General features: G+C 39.7%; 1 protein-coding gene across 2 annotated transcripts; it reads left to right on the top strand.

The window, feature by feature from the left end:
- The first annotated feature begins 4189 nt into the window (after positions 1–4189).
- On the top strand, positions 4190–12153 carry LOC309497418 (uncharacterized protein). Of its 2 annotated transcripts, XR_014205523.1 has the most exons (4): positions 4190–4263; positions 4884–5025; positions 8997–10202; positions 10280–12153. XR_014205523.1 is itself a non-coding variant. In XM_082167701.1 (3 exons), exons 2-3 carry the CDS (start codon positions 4947–4949, stop codon positions 9872–9874), a joined length of 957 nt encoding a protein of 318 aa, XP_082023827.1. In that variant the 5' UTR covers positions 4190–4263; positions 4884–4946; the 3' UTR covers positions 9875–12153. The 2 variants fall into 2 exon arrangements, 1 of the variants encoding a protein (XP_082023827.1); XM_082167701.1 differs by having other exon boundaries at positions 8997–12153.
- Positions 12154–19065: the final 6912 nt, after the last annotated feature.

Below are 19065 nucleotides of genomic sequence, written 5' to 3'. Positions count from 1 at the left end.
CGCGATTTACTGATGCATAAACAGTGTTGAACGACTTTGAGAGAAAGATTATCTGTCTGAACTTGAACAATTACACATCAGAAATTCACATAACCCACTGGTTCTCCAGAGGCTCGGATGAAGGAGCTAAACAAATATTTTTGTGTTCATTTGTACATCCAAACACTGAGCAACTGCCATGCTTCGTTCGCTCGTTTGCAAGCCACGATGTCTCTCGAGGAAAAAACAATATCGCGCTGGATCTAGATAACACAGTGTAAATTATCGTTAATAAAATCACTACTTACCGCTTGCGGGAATATAACGTTAGTTGAAATCGCCCCCTTCGTCCGTTTGAGACGCCGAGAGAAGCCTGGCTGCTTGATATTGTTCCAGGTTAGAAAAACAGTCCGTGGTGAAATGGGCAGAGCAAACTAACAACTTCGAATTAAACTGTAGCGGTATCCGATTATAGATAGATAGATTAGAGATAGATCTGCCATTTTCCCTATGATCCTTCACCTGCAGAACTTCTGATGATTCGGCTGCGCAGTTTCGCCTGGCCTTGAACATGGGCTGGCATATGCAAATTTTTGGAGGCGTACATATTAATGATCCCAACTGTTGCGTCACAGTTGGTGTTATGTGGAGATTCGCCTGTTTTTCAGGGGTGTTTTTCAAAAACGAGATTTAAATAAGAAAGAGAAAACTATGGTGTTTGAGACTCACTTTATGTCATGTCCATGTACTGAACTCTTGTTATTTAACTATGCCAAGATAAATTCAATTTCACATTCTAGGGCACCTTTAAGAAATGTTTGATATTGGACTGGAAACAAGACAAAAATACAAAGTAAGAAAAGCATTTTTTTGCAGTGTAATAACTGAACTTGTAACAGTTTTGTTGCAAAGCACAATATTATGGTGAAATATTATGACCCACCAATTAATATTGCCCCTTCATTCATGACATGGATACCGTAATCATACAGAGAAAACATAGTTGCATACCTTTATCTTTCGCTCGTTTCTAAATTGGGCACCTGATGGCTTTGACCTTTCTTGTCTATCTCTTATTTGGCACTCGATAGACAATCAACAGATTTCCCCTGATCCCCCCCATACCAACTGTCACTCACGAGTCACGACCAGAAGTCAAGACTAAACCAATTCACCTTGGTGGTGGTGACCAAGTAATCGTTTTGTATTACCTATTTTTATTAGCCATTCAGGCAATTTGGAAAAACAAAAATGTGCAGGAAATATAGAGGCCTGTATTTATAATATTATGAATGAAATGTGCGTTATTTGGAAGAAAGTCGAGGTGTGACTGACTTAGATAACTATATGGATCCCCCCCGTCCGTTCCATTTGGGAGAGACCCAGAGGTGAACTGTCATCCGCGCCTCCGCGCCCCCTCCCCTTTCCCCTTCTCAAACAAACAGCTTCTGTGCACGGCATCTTCTCAGCAAGCAGGGGCGCCTGCAGCAAATTTGCCAATTCCCCACACAGTGAAATGATAGATAATAGAAAACCGCTTTGCGGCGCAGATTTTTTTTTTTTTTTTTCTGCTCGTGCCAGGCGGCGCCGCCCCCCCGAAAATGCCGCCCCGGGCGATTGCCCGGTTCGCCCGTGCCAAAAACCGCTACTGATGACAGGTTACCGATATATGAGCTCAAACACTGTCTTGGCACTTTTTAAAATGCCTCTCCATGCGACCTTGAAGGATCTACCTGTGAGATAGGACTCAAACCAGTGGAGGGAAGTTCCTGTGATGCCCAGTGATAAGAAAAGCATTTTTTTGCAGTGTAATAACTGAACTTGTAACAGTTTTGTTGCAAAGCACAATATTATGGTGAAATATTATGACCCACCAATTAATATTGCCCCTTCATTCATGACATGGATACCGTAATCATACAGAGAAAACATAGTTGCATACCTTTATCTTTCGCTCGTTTCTAAATTGGGCACCTGATGGCTTTGACCTTTCTTGTCTATCTCTTATTTGGCACTCGATAGACAATCAACAGATTTCCCCTGATCCCCCCCATACCAACTGTCACTCACGAGTCACGACCAGAAGTCAAGACTAAACCAATTCACCTTGGTGGTGGTGACCAAGTAATCGTTTTGTATTACCTATTTTTATTAGCCATTCAGGCAATTTGGAAAAACAAAAATGTGCAGGAAATATAGAGGCCTGTATTTATAATATTATGAATGAAATGTGCGTTATTTGGAAGAAAGTCGAGGTGTGACTGACTTAGATAACTATATGGATCCCCCCCGTCCGTTCCATTTGGGAGAGACCCAGAGGTGAACTGTCATCCGCGCCTCCGCGCCCCCTCCCCTTTCCCCTTCTCAAACAAACAGCTTCTGTGCACGGCATCTTCTCAGCAAGCAGGGGCGCCTGCAGCAAATTTGCCAATTCCCCACACAGTGAAATGATAGATAATAGAAAACCGCTTTGCGGCGCAGATTTTTTTTTTTTTTTTTCTGCTCGTGCCAGGCGGCGCCGCCCCCCCGAAAATGCCGCCCCGGGCGATTGCCCGGTTCGCCCGTGCCAAAAACCGCTACTGATGACAGGTTACCGATATATGAGCTCAAACACTGTCTTGGCACTTTTTAAAATGCCTCTCCATGCGACCTTGAAGGATCTACCTGTGAGATAGGACTCAAACCAGTGGAGGGAAGTTCCTGTGATGCCCAGTGATGAGAGAGTGGACATAAGGATCTGATGATTCGCAGTGTCGAAGGCAGCAGACAGATCCAGGAGAATGAGAACTGAAGATTTGGAAGCAGCTTTTGTGGTCCGTAGGGCTTCTGTGACCGACAGTAATGCAGTCTCGGTTGAATGCCCTTTCTTGAAGTGGTTGACATCCAGCTGGTTGTTCAGAGACAGGAAGGATGTTACTTGGTTGAAAACAGCTCTTTCAAGTGTTTTCGCAATGAATGGTAGGAGAGAGACAGTTTGGTAATTCTCTACAAGTGATGTGTTTAGTGTTGTTTTTTTAAGCAGTGGAGTTACCCGAGCCTGCTTGAATGCGGTAGGGAAAATGCCAGTATGGAGAGAAGAGTTGATGATGTGTGTGAGTGCTGGTAGAAGTGTGTGAGAGATGGCTTGTAGAAAGTGTGAGGGGATTGGGTCTAGAGGGCAGGTGGTAGGATGACTGAAGAGGAGAAGTTTAGATACTTCTTCCTCGGTTAGCGGAGAGAAGGAGGAGAGAGGGTTATTGGCAGTGGGAGAGGTTGGTCTGGGTTCCTGTGTGTGTGGAGCTGAGAACTGACTGCTGATAGTTGTTGTTTTGTTGGTAAAGAAGTTAGCAAAATCGTCAGCAGTTAAAGAGGAGGTGGGTGATGGTGGTGGTGGACAGAGGAGAGAGTTGAATGTCTTGAAAAGTGATCGTTTATTGGAGGCGCTGTTGATCTTGTTGTGGAAATATGAAGATTTTGCAGCATGAACATCCACAGAAAAGGAAGATAGCAGAGATTGATACATACTCAGGTCAGATGTGTCTTTTGATTTGCGCCATTTCCTCTCCGCTGCCCTGAGTTCGGTCCGGTGTTCACGAAGAACCTCAGATAACCAGGGGTTAGAGGGAGGAGCGCGTGCTGGCCTGGAGGAGAGGAGGCAGATATTGTCTAAAGATGTTAAAATGGAACTATTTGCATTTGAATATCGTGATATCGGGAATAAACTGTTTTGCAAAATCTCACACTCTTTTTTAAATTAATTTATACAGTACTATTTAAAAGTTTGGGGTCAGTAATTTTTTTTTTTTTTTTTTTTAGCAAGGATGTGTTAAATCGATAAAAAACTGATAGTAAAGACTTTTGAATAAACTCTTTTCTTTTTAACTTTTTTTTTTTACGTTTCCTGAAAAAAGTATCACAGGTTACAAAAAAAATTAGGCAGCACAACTGTTTCCAACATTAATCATATATCAATATATTAGAATGATTTCTGAAGGATCATGTGACATTGAAGACTGTAATGGCTGAGGAAAATTCATCTGTGCATCACAGAAATAAATGACATTTTATAGTATATTAAAATAGAAAACCATTATTTTAAATTGTAATAATATTTCACAATATTACTGTTTTTTTATCAAGTAATGCAGACTTGATGAGCATAAGAAACTCAAAAACATTAAAAACAGTAATGTGTCCAAACTTTTGACCGGTACTTTTATTTTGTTTCGGTGGTATGACGTCATATGGCTGCGCCTTTGCTGTGCCTCTTTGCTCCTGCATTTGCTGTGTTTCGGCTGAATAAAGGTTTGTGTTTTAATTGTTTATATCGATACAAACCCTGTTTGGCTCGGTTAGATTATGACTTAGACTGTTTTATAGCTTTATGAGAGCTTTGAAATGAGTTATATGTCACTGAATGTAACGTTAACGTTGTTATGCTTAACCATTAACACACGTTAAAGAATGTGAGTAAAGCGCAGTAGGGATGGAGAAACGGAGCTTTTGGCAACTCAAACAAACCTTTTAAGTGTTATTCTATAGACTTTGACTCAAATCAATTAAACCAAATGCTTCGCGAAATGATTCAGTGATTCGAAGCGCTTGAATCACCGAGTCTAACGAACACAAACGTGTAACGTTAGTAAAAAAACAAAAGCGAATGTTTTCATGAAAGTGCAGTCTATATTCATTTACACATCACACCAAAATAAATTCTAAGTAAACGAATCATAGTAGGCTAATGATGTGTGTATGTCTATTTGTGCTCTTTTATTCATATAGTACTATTTTTTTTTTTTTTTTTTACGTTTTGTTTAAGTCCATTAACCCTCACTCTGACTCTTTTACCAGTGAACTGAACTACAGAACTAGAGCTGATTGAAATGCTTCTTAACGTCAACGTTAATTATTCTCATCTTAAACAGGACAAACACACAGAATAACTCCTAGTGAAGCGACTGAGATCCACGTGACACACTTTTATAAAGATGGAGTTTATTAAAGAGGAGAGTGAAGACATGAAGATTGATGAAACACTGAAACACAAAGATACTGAGGAACAAACAGGTTGGTTTCATTCTCACAGATTTAATCCTTATTAAAATCTCTAGCTGTACAGAAATTAATGATAATTTAAAGAATGTCATTTGAGTGTCCTAAATAAAGCGTTATTATTTGACATTGAGCCTTATGTGGACAGACATGGTGAGATAACATGACCAGACAAACACTAAGGCTGTGTGTCCACGGCTTTTCCCCCACGGGTAGTGTACTTTTCCAATCGTTTTCGATGGGAGCGCTGCATTTTTAAAACACCAGGGCTGCGTTCCACTCCAAATTTTTATGCCCTTCAGTTGCTAACTTCCCTCCGTCTCATTCACTTGGATGTGTGGTATTGTTTACATTGCACAAGTGCCCACTAATAGCAGAACTCGTGCATAAGGTTTAAGTGGAACACACTAAGCCCTTGATCACTTCCACTATTGAGCTAGTTTATTATTTAAACCCCTTTTCACTTATGAAAAAACATGCATATGAGCTGTTGGAGAAAATCTATAAATTAACATATTTATATAACACATACATATTTATATAAATGAATATGAACACCATAAATGAATTAAATCTAAATGAACATGCATCCCAGGACATTGTGTGTGATAATTTGTGTGTGTCTTGTATACTGTCTCTTGCATTTATATTTATTTTATGCGTGCTTTGGGAGAGAACTACTAGTTAATGTAACCCCACCTATATCGTGTCTCTTAACTAAATTATCCTCATTTAATGACTCACACTTTAGTGTACATCACCACCTCATAGAAGACAGTAGTGTTGGGCGATATGCTCCCTTTTCATATCGTCTATCGTCAGTAGGGCCCTATGAAATCCGTTTTATTTTTTCTCAAATTCCGTTTTATTTTTTCTCAAATTCCGTTTTTTTGGATTTATTTTTAGCCCTTTCGAATTTTTCGGATTTGCTTGTTTTCTTTTAACTTCTAAGCAGTATTGACCTTTAAAAATTCAGTTACACAGACTCACAATTCAGCTTTTTTATTTAAACTGTTAATATATTCAGCAAAGCACATTCAAAATTCTCCAAAATTCAGTCAAACCTTCAACAAATCTCTGGCCAAAAATAACAGTAACATGAAGGTAACAGTTACAAGGTAGGATTGATGAATATTAAATTAAAGATTAAATGCAGCCATGCTGCAAGGAGACAGAAACACTGAAACAACGATATGTGCCTGACAGAAAGCCAACACCATGACATATTACAGCCTAAAAGTACAGTGTTAACCCATCATCATCAGTGACCCCTCCATGTAAGCAAAAAAAGATAAATTACTGACATTTACAAAAACAGTGCACATTAGCTTATCTTTTATTATTAATAGTAAAATTCGGTCCGATTTTCCCGTGGCGTCTGTCGTTGCTATGCAACCATGCAATGCGTTCTCCACAACGACAAAGAAGTTTTAGTAGCTAATAGATTTCCACCACCGAAAAACGCTTGCTGTAGCTCTGCTACAAGATTTATTTATGGAGAAGAGAAAAACAACCGTAGTGTTTGTGGTGCACCCACATCCTTTATGTTAGTGATGCTCCGATCAGCATTTTTGGGGCCGATCACCGATTACCGATCACCAAAATCATGATCTGCCGATTGCCGATCACTGCCGATCACAGAATGGAAATATGCTAGAGTCAAGAAAATCTTGAAGAACCAATATTTATTTAATTGTAGTTAGAAAACAAGATAACATAAGGCTGCTGTAGGCCACCTTTTCCAAATAAGGCACAGTATAATTTTTCAAAACAAAGAGGGGTCAGGCAGACTACAATGGATGTAGTTGAGGAACTAACTACATCAGATCCAAAAAATAAAATAATGACAATGACATTTGAGGTTATTAAAACCGTAAGTCCCGCCCCTCGACTGCCAAAAATAAAAGTGTTCGAGCGAGCAAAATCAGCAGGCGAGAGGAGATCAAGCGCGAGAGTGTGGGGAATGATCATGCGCGAGGGCAGAGATGTCATGCGCCCGCGCAGGGTTTGAATGAGCTCGCGAGTAGATCTGTTATCCTCTCGCGAATGTCATTTACCACGCGCGCCAGCATCAGTTGTGCGCTCGTTTATAATTGCCATTGAATTGCCGTCATAGGAGAACTCATTTTGCCACTGTTAAGCAAGCTCTGCTCTGCTGTTGTGTTGCCGCGCATGCGGAAAAGTTGCGCGAGTTATTTACGTCACGTGATCGGCTTTTTTGATCTGCGCTTTTGGGGGTTGCCGATCAAGCAATTTTTTGCCAATATCGGCCGATCATGATCGGCGGCCGATCAATCGGAGCATCACTACTTTATGTTGACTGAGCTTTCAATGTTGTTACGGAAAGGGTGAAGTTGATGACATGTTGCTTCTTGTCACATGAACTGTGGTGCGCTTGCGGCATTCTGAAAAGTTGAGGTGTTATCATCCCGCTGCGCCTGGAAAAAACGAACGCGTCGCTTCAGTTATGAGCGCGCTTGCTGCGCGCCTACATTTGAAATAACTGTCTATGGAAATAACGAACTTGAGCGCGCAAAAGACACGACATGTGAACGGCCCCTTGACGAGCTCGCTTCGAAAAAAATGTCCTTACGTGGGAATGTAAGGACGTATGGTTACTAGGCAACATGTTTAACAAAGCCATTTGGCCACGGTTTTGGTAGAGACCTTTCTGTTTGTTGTTTTAAACTGAAAAAATGAGAAGTAAAAAAATTAAAACTTTATTTAATATGTCAACAAAATATATGCAAATTCCGTGCGATTAAGAGAATTCCGTTTTCATATGTAAATTCCGTGATTTCGTCCACGTTTTCCGCATCACGGAAATCATAGGGCCCTACGTCAGCCTGTGAGATTGGCAATACACGATAGAGCCCTGCGCCCGCCGAATTTCTGACCATTACCGCCCGCTCCCGCAATGTATGTGTTACACTCCGGCCCGCTCCCGCAATATGTATGTCCACTCCCGCCCGCACCCGCAAAACTCTGAGAATTTATTCCCGCACAATAATAGAGATGCATTGATTTTGTGTCTTGTCCCATCTCGCAGGAAAAAACACGTATGCTATTATTAAAGAGATTCATGGGGTTGTTTGTTTCGTTTCCCTGGCCTGCATGTATTCTGACGCACTGGTCAGAAAGATGAATAGTAGCCTGGCTAGGCTATCGGGGACATCTAGAACGCTTAGGCTACCACGCGTTTCTTTAGACTTCAAGTACTTTGATTTTGGCTATTGAAGTATTCCGTCATAGGCTTGATTGGTCCTGGTGTAAATGTGCAGAAAGCATGTCTGAAAGCAGCTAGCCTATGAGAACACAGAAAGACAAAACACACAATACATTCAAATATAATTTCGTTTTGATCAAAAACTGTAAATACCTCGTTTGAGGTTCTTTTCCACATCATTTATTGACATCTCCATCATGTCGCTAGGCTACCTCCCGATCCCGCAGTGTTTTTTTTTTAGCCGCCCATTCCCGCCCGCAGCAAAGTTCAAACCGCCCGCTCCCGCGAGATTTGCGTTGGGACTCAATCCCAATGCAGCCCTCTATGCTAAAGCCATTGATTAGCTTGTTCAGGTGTGTTTGATCAGAACTCTGCAGATAAGTGGATCTCAAGGGCCAGAGACCATATCACTGTAGACAAGAAATCATATTACTTCTGACCTATTTCATTCACCATATCCTCTATTATCCAACTAAAGCCGGTGTTTTTATTTTTTCCATATTCCCAGTGTGGATCTTAGAATTTTTATAGCATCATATTATATACAGTTATGGTGATTTAAAGTCGAGCGGACATTGACTAATCGCTGATGACATCATTAATAAAGCGAGATGGGAATGCTTGCCACAATTTGCAACTAGAGGCTAAAGTTGAACAAATGTTGATGTTGGCTTGAGAAGCCTGAACCTTGTATGCATTTATTTTTCATTCTGTGTCATTAAACTGGGCTTAAACTTGTATTTATCCATTTTCATCTTAGACCCGATGCTGCTGGAAGATGAGATTCAAGAACTGAACGTTGTAAAGGAAGAGGAACATGATTTCATAACTGGGGAAAACCATCCTAGCTGCTCGCAGACTGAAAAGACTCCCTCAAGAAAAAGGGCTCGAAAGGCGGGGGGTAGACGTTATTTCACCTGCTTTCAGTGTGGAAAGAGTTTCAGTAAACGTGAAAACCTTAAAGCTCACGTGAGAATTCACAATGGAGAGAGTCCTTACCCCTGCCAACAGTGTGGGAAAGGTTTCACTGGAAAAGGAAGCCTTAAAGTGCACATGAGAGTTCACACTGGAGAGAAGCCCTTCACCTGCCAACTGTGTGGAAAAAGTTTTGCACATCAAGGAACGCTGAATGACCACAAAAGAATTCACACTGGAGAAACGCCTTTCACATGTGATCGATGTGGAAAGAGTTTCAGACGTAAATTAAACCTTAATGGCCACATGAGGCTACACTCAAGAGAAAACTGCTTTAAATGTCACCAATGCGAAAGAAGTTTCACAGACAGCAATCACCTTGAATGGCATGTGATAAGTCACATTGGAGAGAAGCCTTTCATGTGCCATTACTGTGGAAGGACTTGCTCAAGCAAATCAAACCTCGATGTTCACGTGAGACTTCACACAGGAGAGAAGCCTTTCACCTGCCAACAGTGTGGAAAAGGTTTCAATGAAAAAGGAAACTATCAAGTCCACATGAGGCTTCACACTGGAGAGAAACCTTTCATGTGTATTCAGTGTGACATGAGTTTCACATATCGAAGAGACCTGAAACTTCATTTGCGAGCTCATACTGGAAATAGCAGTGTTGTGATTGGTCTACCGGTTACAGCGCGTAGAAACAAAAAGCCCATTATGTGAATCTCAGCTCTGGAGGATTCCTAAAATCAGCATTAGTTACTGGAAATTACTTTACAACAGGGAGTGAAATTGTCTTCATCCGTACTGTATTAGTGGCAGTTTAGACATGTCTTAGTTATGGTCTCAGTTTTGGATTCATTTGTTTTCCCTCATTTTCCTGCCACAAATTTTGGTTTTTCATTAATTACAGCATACCTGTTAGTATTCAGTTTAGGGATGCACCAATACCACTTTTTCCAGAACGAGTCCGATACCGATACTCCCATTTTTGGTACTCGCCGATACCGATACTGAAAACCGATACCTGTATTTTCACTGCATTTCTAATGTATTAGAAGATAAACCAAAAGAATATAAATCATATTAGTTGGCTTAATTTGTTCATCAAATATATATTTCTTTCAGTTATTTTCATGCTTTAATTTTAGCCTGCTAAAATGCATTGAATGAGCTTCCGTTACTTTCACTGTTCATACTTTCTCTCTATCATATTTTATCTATCATTTAATAGCGCATCACATATTTAGAGAAGCTCCAGAAGGGCTCAGTGCTGAGGATCGGGTCAGTGGTACAAGCCAGTGAAATATCAATTCTTTATTCCAATTTTGATACTACAAAAACTACCAGCCTAATTAATGTGAATTTAAAACATTATTAAAGACAAGCAAGCAGTCAGTAATAAAATAAGAACAAATAATCAAAGTACACATATATAGCACAAATAAATACAATAGAACAAAGAGAGGCTACAAATGAAAGTGTTTTTAGAGTTGTTCGGGTAGATCTAACAGGTACAGAAATTTGAATTAAGTAATCAAATGTGAAAAAACATTGCATATTCTTTACTGTATAAATTAAATATAGATGGATCTTTTTGTAAAGTTGAAAAGGGTAGCCTATTTAGTCAAGAGCAGTGAGAAATGTATTTGTCCATTGTTTGATTAACATTAAAACACTAATCAAAACCTGCTCTAATAAACCTGCTGGCCCTTGAAGACCGAACGCACGGACCCCATTTGAATATACTGTCTACGTTCACTTAAGATATAACCGACTATAACCAACAAACATTGTTTACACGCTGTCTGGTATCGGTTGTTGGTATCGGAGCATTTTTACGAGTACTCGATATGGTATCGGTGCATCCCTAATTCAGTTCCTTTGTCCGGTATTGTTATGTTATACATGTTTCATTGCTGTCCACCTGTGGATTTACCCGAATTTGTTTTGTTGGCCTAACATATCAACTTTAATTTTGTACCCTGACCATCTTCCTCTTCATTAGACTCTAAATATGTGACATGTGGATAAACTTTCACTTTAGAACAGGGGGCCAAATTGTCTGTAAAATTAACACTAATTAAACAAGTACTAGTTTCATATTGTTTCGTTAACTTGAAATGGTTTATCACTGAAATGTAACTGTTTCCTCATCACTGATGAAATTTTCTGGCTTTCTTGTGTTTTCATTGTTATATGGTATGACATCTTCTGAAAGAGTACAGAATCTCCAAAATCAAAACACAGGTGAAGAAGATGCAGAAACTAGCAATATCATATGCATATGAAAAATAATGCTATTATCAACATTAAACAGCTTGTGTTGTTATACTGCCATGTTCAGAGACTTGCACCTAAGAATTTCACCATTGGTACCAAGCGTGCCTAAATGAAGTCACCAACAGACTTTTATTGGATTTTTGGGAGGAGATTGGAGCTTCAACTTTAATTTCTACATGTCCATAACTGTTTATTTTAAACAGTAAACCTTGTAGTAACCGTTTCTGCAGGAGTGAGGGCGGGACTTTGATATTGCGGCTTTACTTCCCGCTCACTACTGCGCAGATTTGGGACCCAAGTCTGCGCAAGATGCCAGCACCCTATTAGGACTTTGGCAGCTTCACTTTTCACCAATGGAAGAAAGTGAAGGGACGTTGTCCCTCTTTTTTTACAGTCTATGTTTGGTACACTTGTGTATACAGTGTGTGACAATAAAGAGAATACCATTAGATATAAATCAACTCTTAATGTCACTGCATGAAATGTCGACCCAGGACGAGTTTTAGGGCCGTGAAGCTTTAGGGGTGTTGATGGACTCGATCTACTCATCTGTGTTTTGATCATCGTTGTGAATCCCATGTGGATGTGTAGTCTTTGACAAAAACATGACTTTCCCAGCTTTTTGCTCAAAATGTTGCTATTTTTTATGACACATACCTACATTCAAGTGTTTATAAAAGAAGAATGCATGAATCTAGAATAAAAGGTTTTTTTTTTTTTTTAAGGCAGAGAGTCTGTACTTTCTTTTGATATATTGCATATTCAGATTTTCATACAACAAAATAGTCTGGGGGCCATGATATTTTTGCGAAAATGACCAAAATCGCTGGCGGTGGCTGGCAACATTTAAAAAAAAAGTTTATTTATCTGGAGCAAAAGAAAACCCAGATTGAAATGATCAAAACTCCAGCTCAAAGGGAGGTTTGGACCTTCCAAACATTAGATTGCACCAATTGGCTTGGCAACTTCGATTTATTGTTGAATGGTTTATTAGACCCTAAATCAGTCTGGCTTGATCTCAAATCTGCACAGTCCACCTGTCCCTTCAAAGACCTCGTATTTGTGCATAACTCAAAGCTGAGAAATACTCTGTGTAGCAGTCCCTTAATGCTTAATACTCTCAAAACCTGGTGTGCTAGGCTGGAAGGCAGGATTGATGCAACCTCTCCTCTTTTGCCAATTCTGAATAATCCGGAGTTCCTACCAAGTACTACAGACCCTGGTTTTAATTTATGGCATGCTCTTGGTATCCGTAGGATAACTGACTTGTTCTGGGAGGGATCTCTATTGACTTTTGATAACATAGTCTCAAGATATACTTTACCAAGGCAACACTTTTTCAGATTTTTGCAAATTAGAGACTATATATTCAAAAATACTACACTCACTTCTAATTACTCACTATCTGTTATTGAGAAGATCTTTCTGAACCCTCCAGCAAACAAGTTGATTTCCTTTTTCTATAAAGCTCTATGCTCCTATGGTACAGTTAGTACCTCACACCTCAGACTGATTTGGGAAAGGGAGCAAGGGGTGGATATTTTGGAAGAGGAGTGGGAGACTGTCTGGTCCTAGGCTAATAGGCCTTCGGTATGCAATTGGGCAAGAGCCATTCGGCTCAGAATCCTGCACAGAATACATATTTCACCTTTCACGTAAGACATAAATACAGTCCAACTCTCTCACCGCTCTGCCCTAAATGCAAGTCTAATATAGGAGACAATACTCATTGGCCCTCATTTATCATTCTTGCGTAGAAACGGGCGTATATGTTGGCGTAAGATTATGCTTACACTCCTCTCACCGCCTGATTTATGAAGCTGTGCATACCTTTGAAATCCAGGTGTACGCAATACCTGCCCTTGATAAATGCCGTGGCTGAAAACGATCGTCATTAGAATAACACGCCCCTATATATTCAAGACTCCGCTTCCCCCACGCCCTCATTTTACGCCATGGACACACAGAAGATGGCAAAAAAGAGAAACTTCTCCGACGTGGAGATCGAGACCATCACCAGGGAAGTGGAAAGAAACAAAATAGTTTTATTTGGGAGTTTAAAGAGTGGGATTAAAGGCGCCCATAAAAACTAAATATGGACCCAAATTACGAGTTCTGTTAATAGTGTGGGGGTTGAGAAGCGCACTCCAGCAGCAGCGCCCTCGAGGCATCTCCCCCTCAGCCCATCCAGGAGCCTGAGCCTATCCTTGCGCCCCACCCAGAGCCTGAGCAGGTGCAAGCGAGGGAACCCGAGGCCCGTCCACCAGCCTCCCGTGCGCCACGGCCAAGGGTCCTGACAGATGAGGTCCTGGAAAGACAGACAGAAATTTGTAGACTACTGGTCGAAATTAACCATTCATTAGTGTCAATAAATACGACATTAAAGCAAATAAATGAAAACTTAAAAAGTCTGTGTTATTTTAACTTACCCTTAAAACCGCCGAACAAGGTCCCGTCTGAGTTGACCAGCTCCTAAAGCCGGTGGTGCTGCCCACTGCTACTTCTGGGTCTGGGGCCAGCGCGTCAAATGGCACACGGTTTATCTCAGCCATGTTGTGCAAGACGGCACATGCCAAAATGATGTTGCACACCTTCTTTGGCGAATAGAGCAACGTGCCCCCCGCGTGTGCCAGGCAGAGCCATCTACCTTTTAGGAGCCCCACGCAGCGCTCCACAGTGGCTCGTGTTCGTGCGTGCGCGTGGTTGAAGTTGCGCTCCTGATGCGTCACGGGGTTTGGCACAGGGGTGATCAAAAAGTCCAAAAGAGGATAACCCCTGTCACCTAAAGGGGAAAAGAGAGGTTAGGAAACGAATATATTTTACAAAATAAATTTGCTCTTAGTACTCACCTAAAAGATAACCATGATCCCTCAATGCGCCCTCCTGCAGCCGTCTGCACACGCTGCTGTGCTAAAAAATGAAGGCATCGTGGGTGCCTCCAGGCCATCGTGCCACAACATTTAATAGGCAGAGTCTGGCATCACAAATAATTTGCACATTGACTGAATGATAATTTTTGCGGTTGATGTATGCGTAATCATTAACCGATGGTGGTTTCAGACGCACTTGGGTACAGTCAATTGCACCTATGACATTTGGAATCCCAGTAATCTCATAAAACCCCCTTTTAATCATTGTTTGCTGGGCATTGTCGTATGGGAATTGGATGTAGTGTGGGATGAGAGTCCTGATGGCAGCCAGCACGGATGACAGCATGCGGCTCATGGTGGGTTGGGGATATGCCAGACCTGTCAGCAATCTCCTGTTGAAAGGTTCCAGTGGCCAAGAACCCCAATGTGGAGAGAACCTGGACTGGAACAGGTAAGGCCCTTGACCGCCGGGTCTCACGTTGGAGGTAGGGCTCCAGGTTATTGCACAGCTCCAGGAGAAGATGCCTTGGAAGACGGAATCTGCTCATCAGCCATTCATCTGATTCATTCAGAAGATCTCGCCTAACCTGAAATACTCTTTCCCTTCTCAAGGGCGCATATGCGTCTTCTAAAAGCGCCAGGTCAGCCATCATTGATAATTGGTGTACGGTGGAAATCCAGTTTAAATAGCTGTTTGGATGAGCAAATGACCTATCACAATGCATTATTTTACAGCACGCGTTTTGAAACAATTAGCATTTAATTTCGTATCACGTCATATGTATTGGGGTGTACAATAGTGATGATGATGTGATGTGGAGTACCATTCATTCACATTAATATTTGCATGACAATTTGTAATATTATTATTATTATTATTTTTATTATTAATGGCGCTTATTGTTATTTAGAAGAACAATGTCGTTATTATTATTATTTGTATTATTATTATTATTTAAAAGAAGAAGAATGTAATTTTTATTATTTTGTCAGTCTGAATTATTTTTTGGTCATTGAAAGCCTTTCATTACTGAACCCAGTCCGTGCGCACCTGCCGGGCCTAACCCTGAAACGTCAGGTAAAGCGCACAGGCTCGCAACTGAAGGAATACATATGCTTTGGTATTCCTTCAGTTGCTTCTCAAATGCTTTTTGAGTCAAATCAAATCAAATGCTTTGGTAAAGTCACACAAATTAAACATTGAAGTCCATGTTGCACAAAAATAAACACTGAAGTTTATAATTACTATGTTGTGTTTTTTTTACAGTGGGTCATAATATATCATATCTTTTAGTTTGTCAGTGCGTTTTGTGGTGTTAGGAATTGTTTTTCTGCGCATTTCCGCACTAACTCAAAACGTGCGTACATGTACACCACCTCCTGAGCTGGCGTAGGATTTGAGCGTGCCGTACGCCAACGTCCATATTGATAAACCTCAAAGTCACCGTGGTTTTGGGTGTACGCCAGGTATACACTGGAAATTTGGTGTACGCACTTTTGATAAATGAGGGCCATTGTACCTGGGACTATCATGTGATCCAGGCTTTCTGGTCCAGAGATGTGGTTGAATTAAACAATATCTTGGATGTGGCTTTGGGACTGGATCCGTTGTTAGTTCTTCTGGGTTTTCCCTGTAAGCTAATTTCTAATAAACATAAAAGACGTCTTTTTAGTCTCTTAACTTTTGCAGCCAGAAAGAATCTACTGACGTCATAGATCAGTGATAAGCCTCCCTCCATTAAAGGTTGGCATTCAATCATTAAAGAGACTATTCCCTTGGAACTTTTGACATGTATTATCCACTCCACAATGGACACTTTTAACCGCATATGGACATTATGTGGTATGGTATGACATAACGTTTCAGAAGTGTCTAGATATCATGTGTATTCTCCTCGGTTTTGTTAGTCCAATTGTACATTTTGATTTGCAGAGCAATGCAGTCATGTATATTTCTGATTAAATATCCCCATTGTTGTGTGTCAGGTAATTTGTGTTTGTCATTATTTTGTAATTTGTTAAAAGTGTATACAAAAAAATAAAATAAAAACTCAAACAAAGAAGAAGGGAAACAAGGGCTATATACACAAGATACCTGGGAACAATTAGACTAATAAAATGAACAAATATGGCACTAGAAACATGAAGTACAACAAAAGTTCTGACATGACACAAGAAACACAAAACAGCATTGCAATCTTCACCTATTATTAACCAGTTTTCCATAAACGTTCTTATTGAGAATTAACAGAGGTTTAGTTCTAGATAATGTTCATGCTTTAATGAATGTTTGATTTGAAGTCACCATTATGGTAGTTAATGTTTGTTAATCACCAAAATTATTGGACTTTGAACTGTCAAATTAAGTCTCTTTCAACAATTACAATAGCTTTTTGCTATTAACACTCACATTATATGACATTTATTGACGTAATATTATGACGTAAGCTATTACTATTGTTGTAGAATGTATGATGTGCATTTTAATTTGTTTATTTAATGCACCTTGCTGACTAAAAAGAAAGATACAATGCTTATTTAATCATTTATTTGAATTGTTGATAAATGTTGCACTAACAACCCAAAATATGAATTAGTGTCAAGGGCAGGTAACTTGGATGTAATGGCTAATACAGAGTATACTAGAGTATAGTCATAGGGATATCAATAACTGTGTTTCCATTACAGATTTGCGATAAACTTTTGCAATATTGTCTAAATGTTGATAAAAAAATATTGTGAAATGACGGCATTTCCATTAACCGGTGTTATGCAACTATAACGTAATTTTTTCCTCTCGCGAGTCATTCCAAAAATCATGACAACGGATGTTGGTAAGTTTATGTATATCCCAGCCTCCGCACTAGCCATTATTCTTAATGGAAGGAGACGTAGGTGTGTTTATCCAAGCATTAATGGAAAGGAAAGACCCTTATACTTGAGAGCAGCACATATGAGATGTTTCTCCCTCTTATTGTGACGATCTGAGGAAGGAGGAGCCAAAAGCAGAAGAACGCTTAACTTAAATTTATTGAGACAATAATACAGTTCAAGCTTCACGGCTCCTGATTGAAACAGCAGAGAAGAGAATGATCAAGTAGGCAAGGGTCAGAGTCCAGGATAATCAAATCCAAATCGTGAGGCGAGAATATAACAAACAGTTACAAAACGGTTATAAGGCAGTAACCAGTTAAAACTGTATTGTTCCATGTCATCTAAACGCTGAATGCTATGTACTCTGCGGCTAGTATGTCCCACACTCGCTCTCAGTGACAGATTGCTGAAGAAATCTTCACCAATGGCTGTGGCCGCAGCAGTGGAGTCGACATATTCCTCAACTGTCTCTGATAAGAGCACCATTCCATCACCATTTTCATCATTACAAATTCCTTCAATGATGATCATCTCCTCAATGGTCGATGGCTCTTCAACAACCTTAATTTTAAAATAACCAGAATTGTGAGTGAAAATTAAATCAGGAATTAAATTTCAAATAGTAAAAAAAAAAAAATGTCATCATATCAAAAATGTATATCCCATGAATAAGTGAGAAGTACTGGTCTAATGGTCTGGTCTAATGGTCTGGTCTAAGCACTTGTCTAATGTATTTAAAGGGTAACGAAACCCTAAACCAACTTTTTTTAGTTAATGATCTGTAAGAATGGGGCTTTATTAGTGCTGTTCATTGATTCGAGTAACAAATGAACAAATCATTTTGACATTTGGGTATAAAGTGTTTTAATTCTACAATATATGGTGTAAAGACGTCTGAGTGCTGCCCTCTTCAGGTTGAACGGTGGCTACTGCAGTTGAATTTTCCTATTGGATGTTTGCGGTACTGCGTGACGTAAGTAGGTTCCAGCTCACCACGCCCTTGGTACGAGCTCACCACGCCCTTTATTCGAGCGTATGGGACGCTCAAGGGTTCAGGATTAATGCAGTCAAGATGGTGGTGTGTGTTTCCGGTAAGAGAAACACGAAAGGGAATCCCAGTTTAACTTATTTATTCAAAGGAGTTTGTATATGTTACTTCACACATGTGTGGTCTGCAATAAACAGAATATAAACAAAGAAAACAGTTGTAAGTATATCAGTAAATGATACAAACATTCAGTTATTAAGTAATATATAAATTAACATACTTGGGTAAACCGTGTGCTGATTATATTAATAAATAATAAAGTAAACAATGACACGCAGATTGCACGATCGCAACGTTGTGTATGCTCAATATTACAGCAGCAAACATAAAATGTCATTAAATTCAACATTTTCAAACAATATTGAACACACCGGGTGATCTGTAACTAGGAAGAGAATATAATATTTTATAATCTAATCTAATTACAATCATTTTCGAGCTCAAAGTCTGATATGAAAACGGTTTGCTTTCACTTTGTGACACAGTTTAAAATGCGTTCATTTTATGAGCAAATCTCGACATTCAGAACAATAATATCAATAACAAAGGCGAAATATATATACGAAAACTCACCTGTAATCATTTACGCACTGAGAAAAAACATACATGGTTGGATAACAGACCAGCCGGCCTGATTTGTAACAACTGCCGATTTTGAAACTTATCTATCTATCTATCTATCTATCTATCTATCTATCTATCTATCTATTATTTATCTATCTTTCTAACTAATCTTTCTTTTTCTTTCTAACTAATCTTTTTCTTTCTTTTGAACTATTCTTTATTTCTAACAATTTTTTCTTTCTAACTAATCTATCTATCAAACTTAAAACTACTTT

Source organism: Leuciscus leuciscus (assembly GCF_965113295.1).
Source record: "Leuciscus leuciscus genome assembly, chromosome: 4".
Taxonomy (NCBI): domain Eukaryota; kingdom Metazoa; phylum Chordata; class Actinopteri; order Cypriniformes; family Leuciscidae; genus Leuciscus; species Leuciscus leuciscus.
Note: the sequence above shows the minus strand (reverse complement) of the source record. Positions and strands in the feature narration are given on the sequence as shown.

Excerpts from the sequence above, each read along its gene's own strand:
- LOC309497418 (XM_082167701.1), top strand. The coding sequence starts at position 4,947 with ATGGAGTTTATTAAAGAGGAGAGTGAAGACATGAAGATTGATGAAACA. Across the intron at positions 5,026-8,996 it reads AGATACTGAGGAACAAACAG|ACCCGATGCTGCTGGAAGAT; the intron begins GTTGGTTTCATT and ends TTTTCATCTTAG.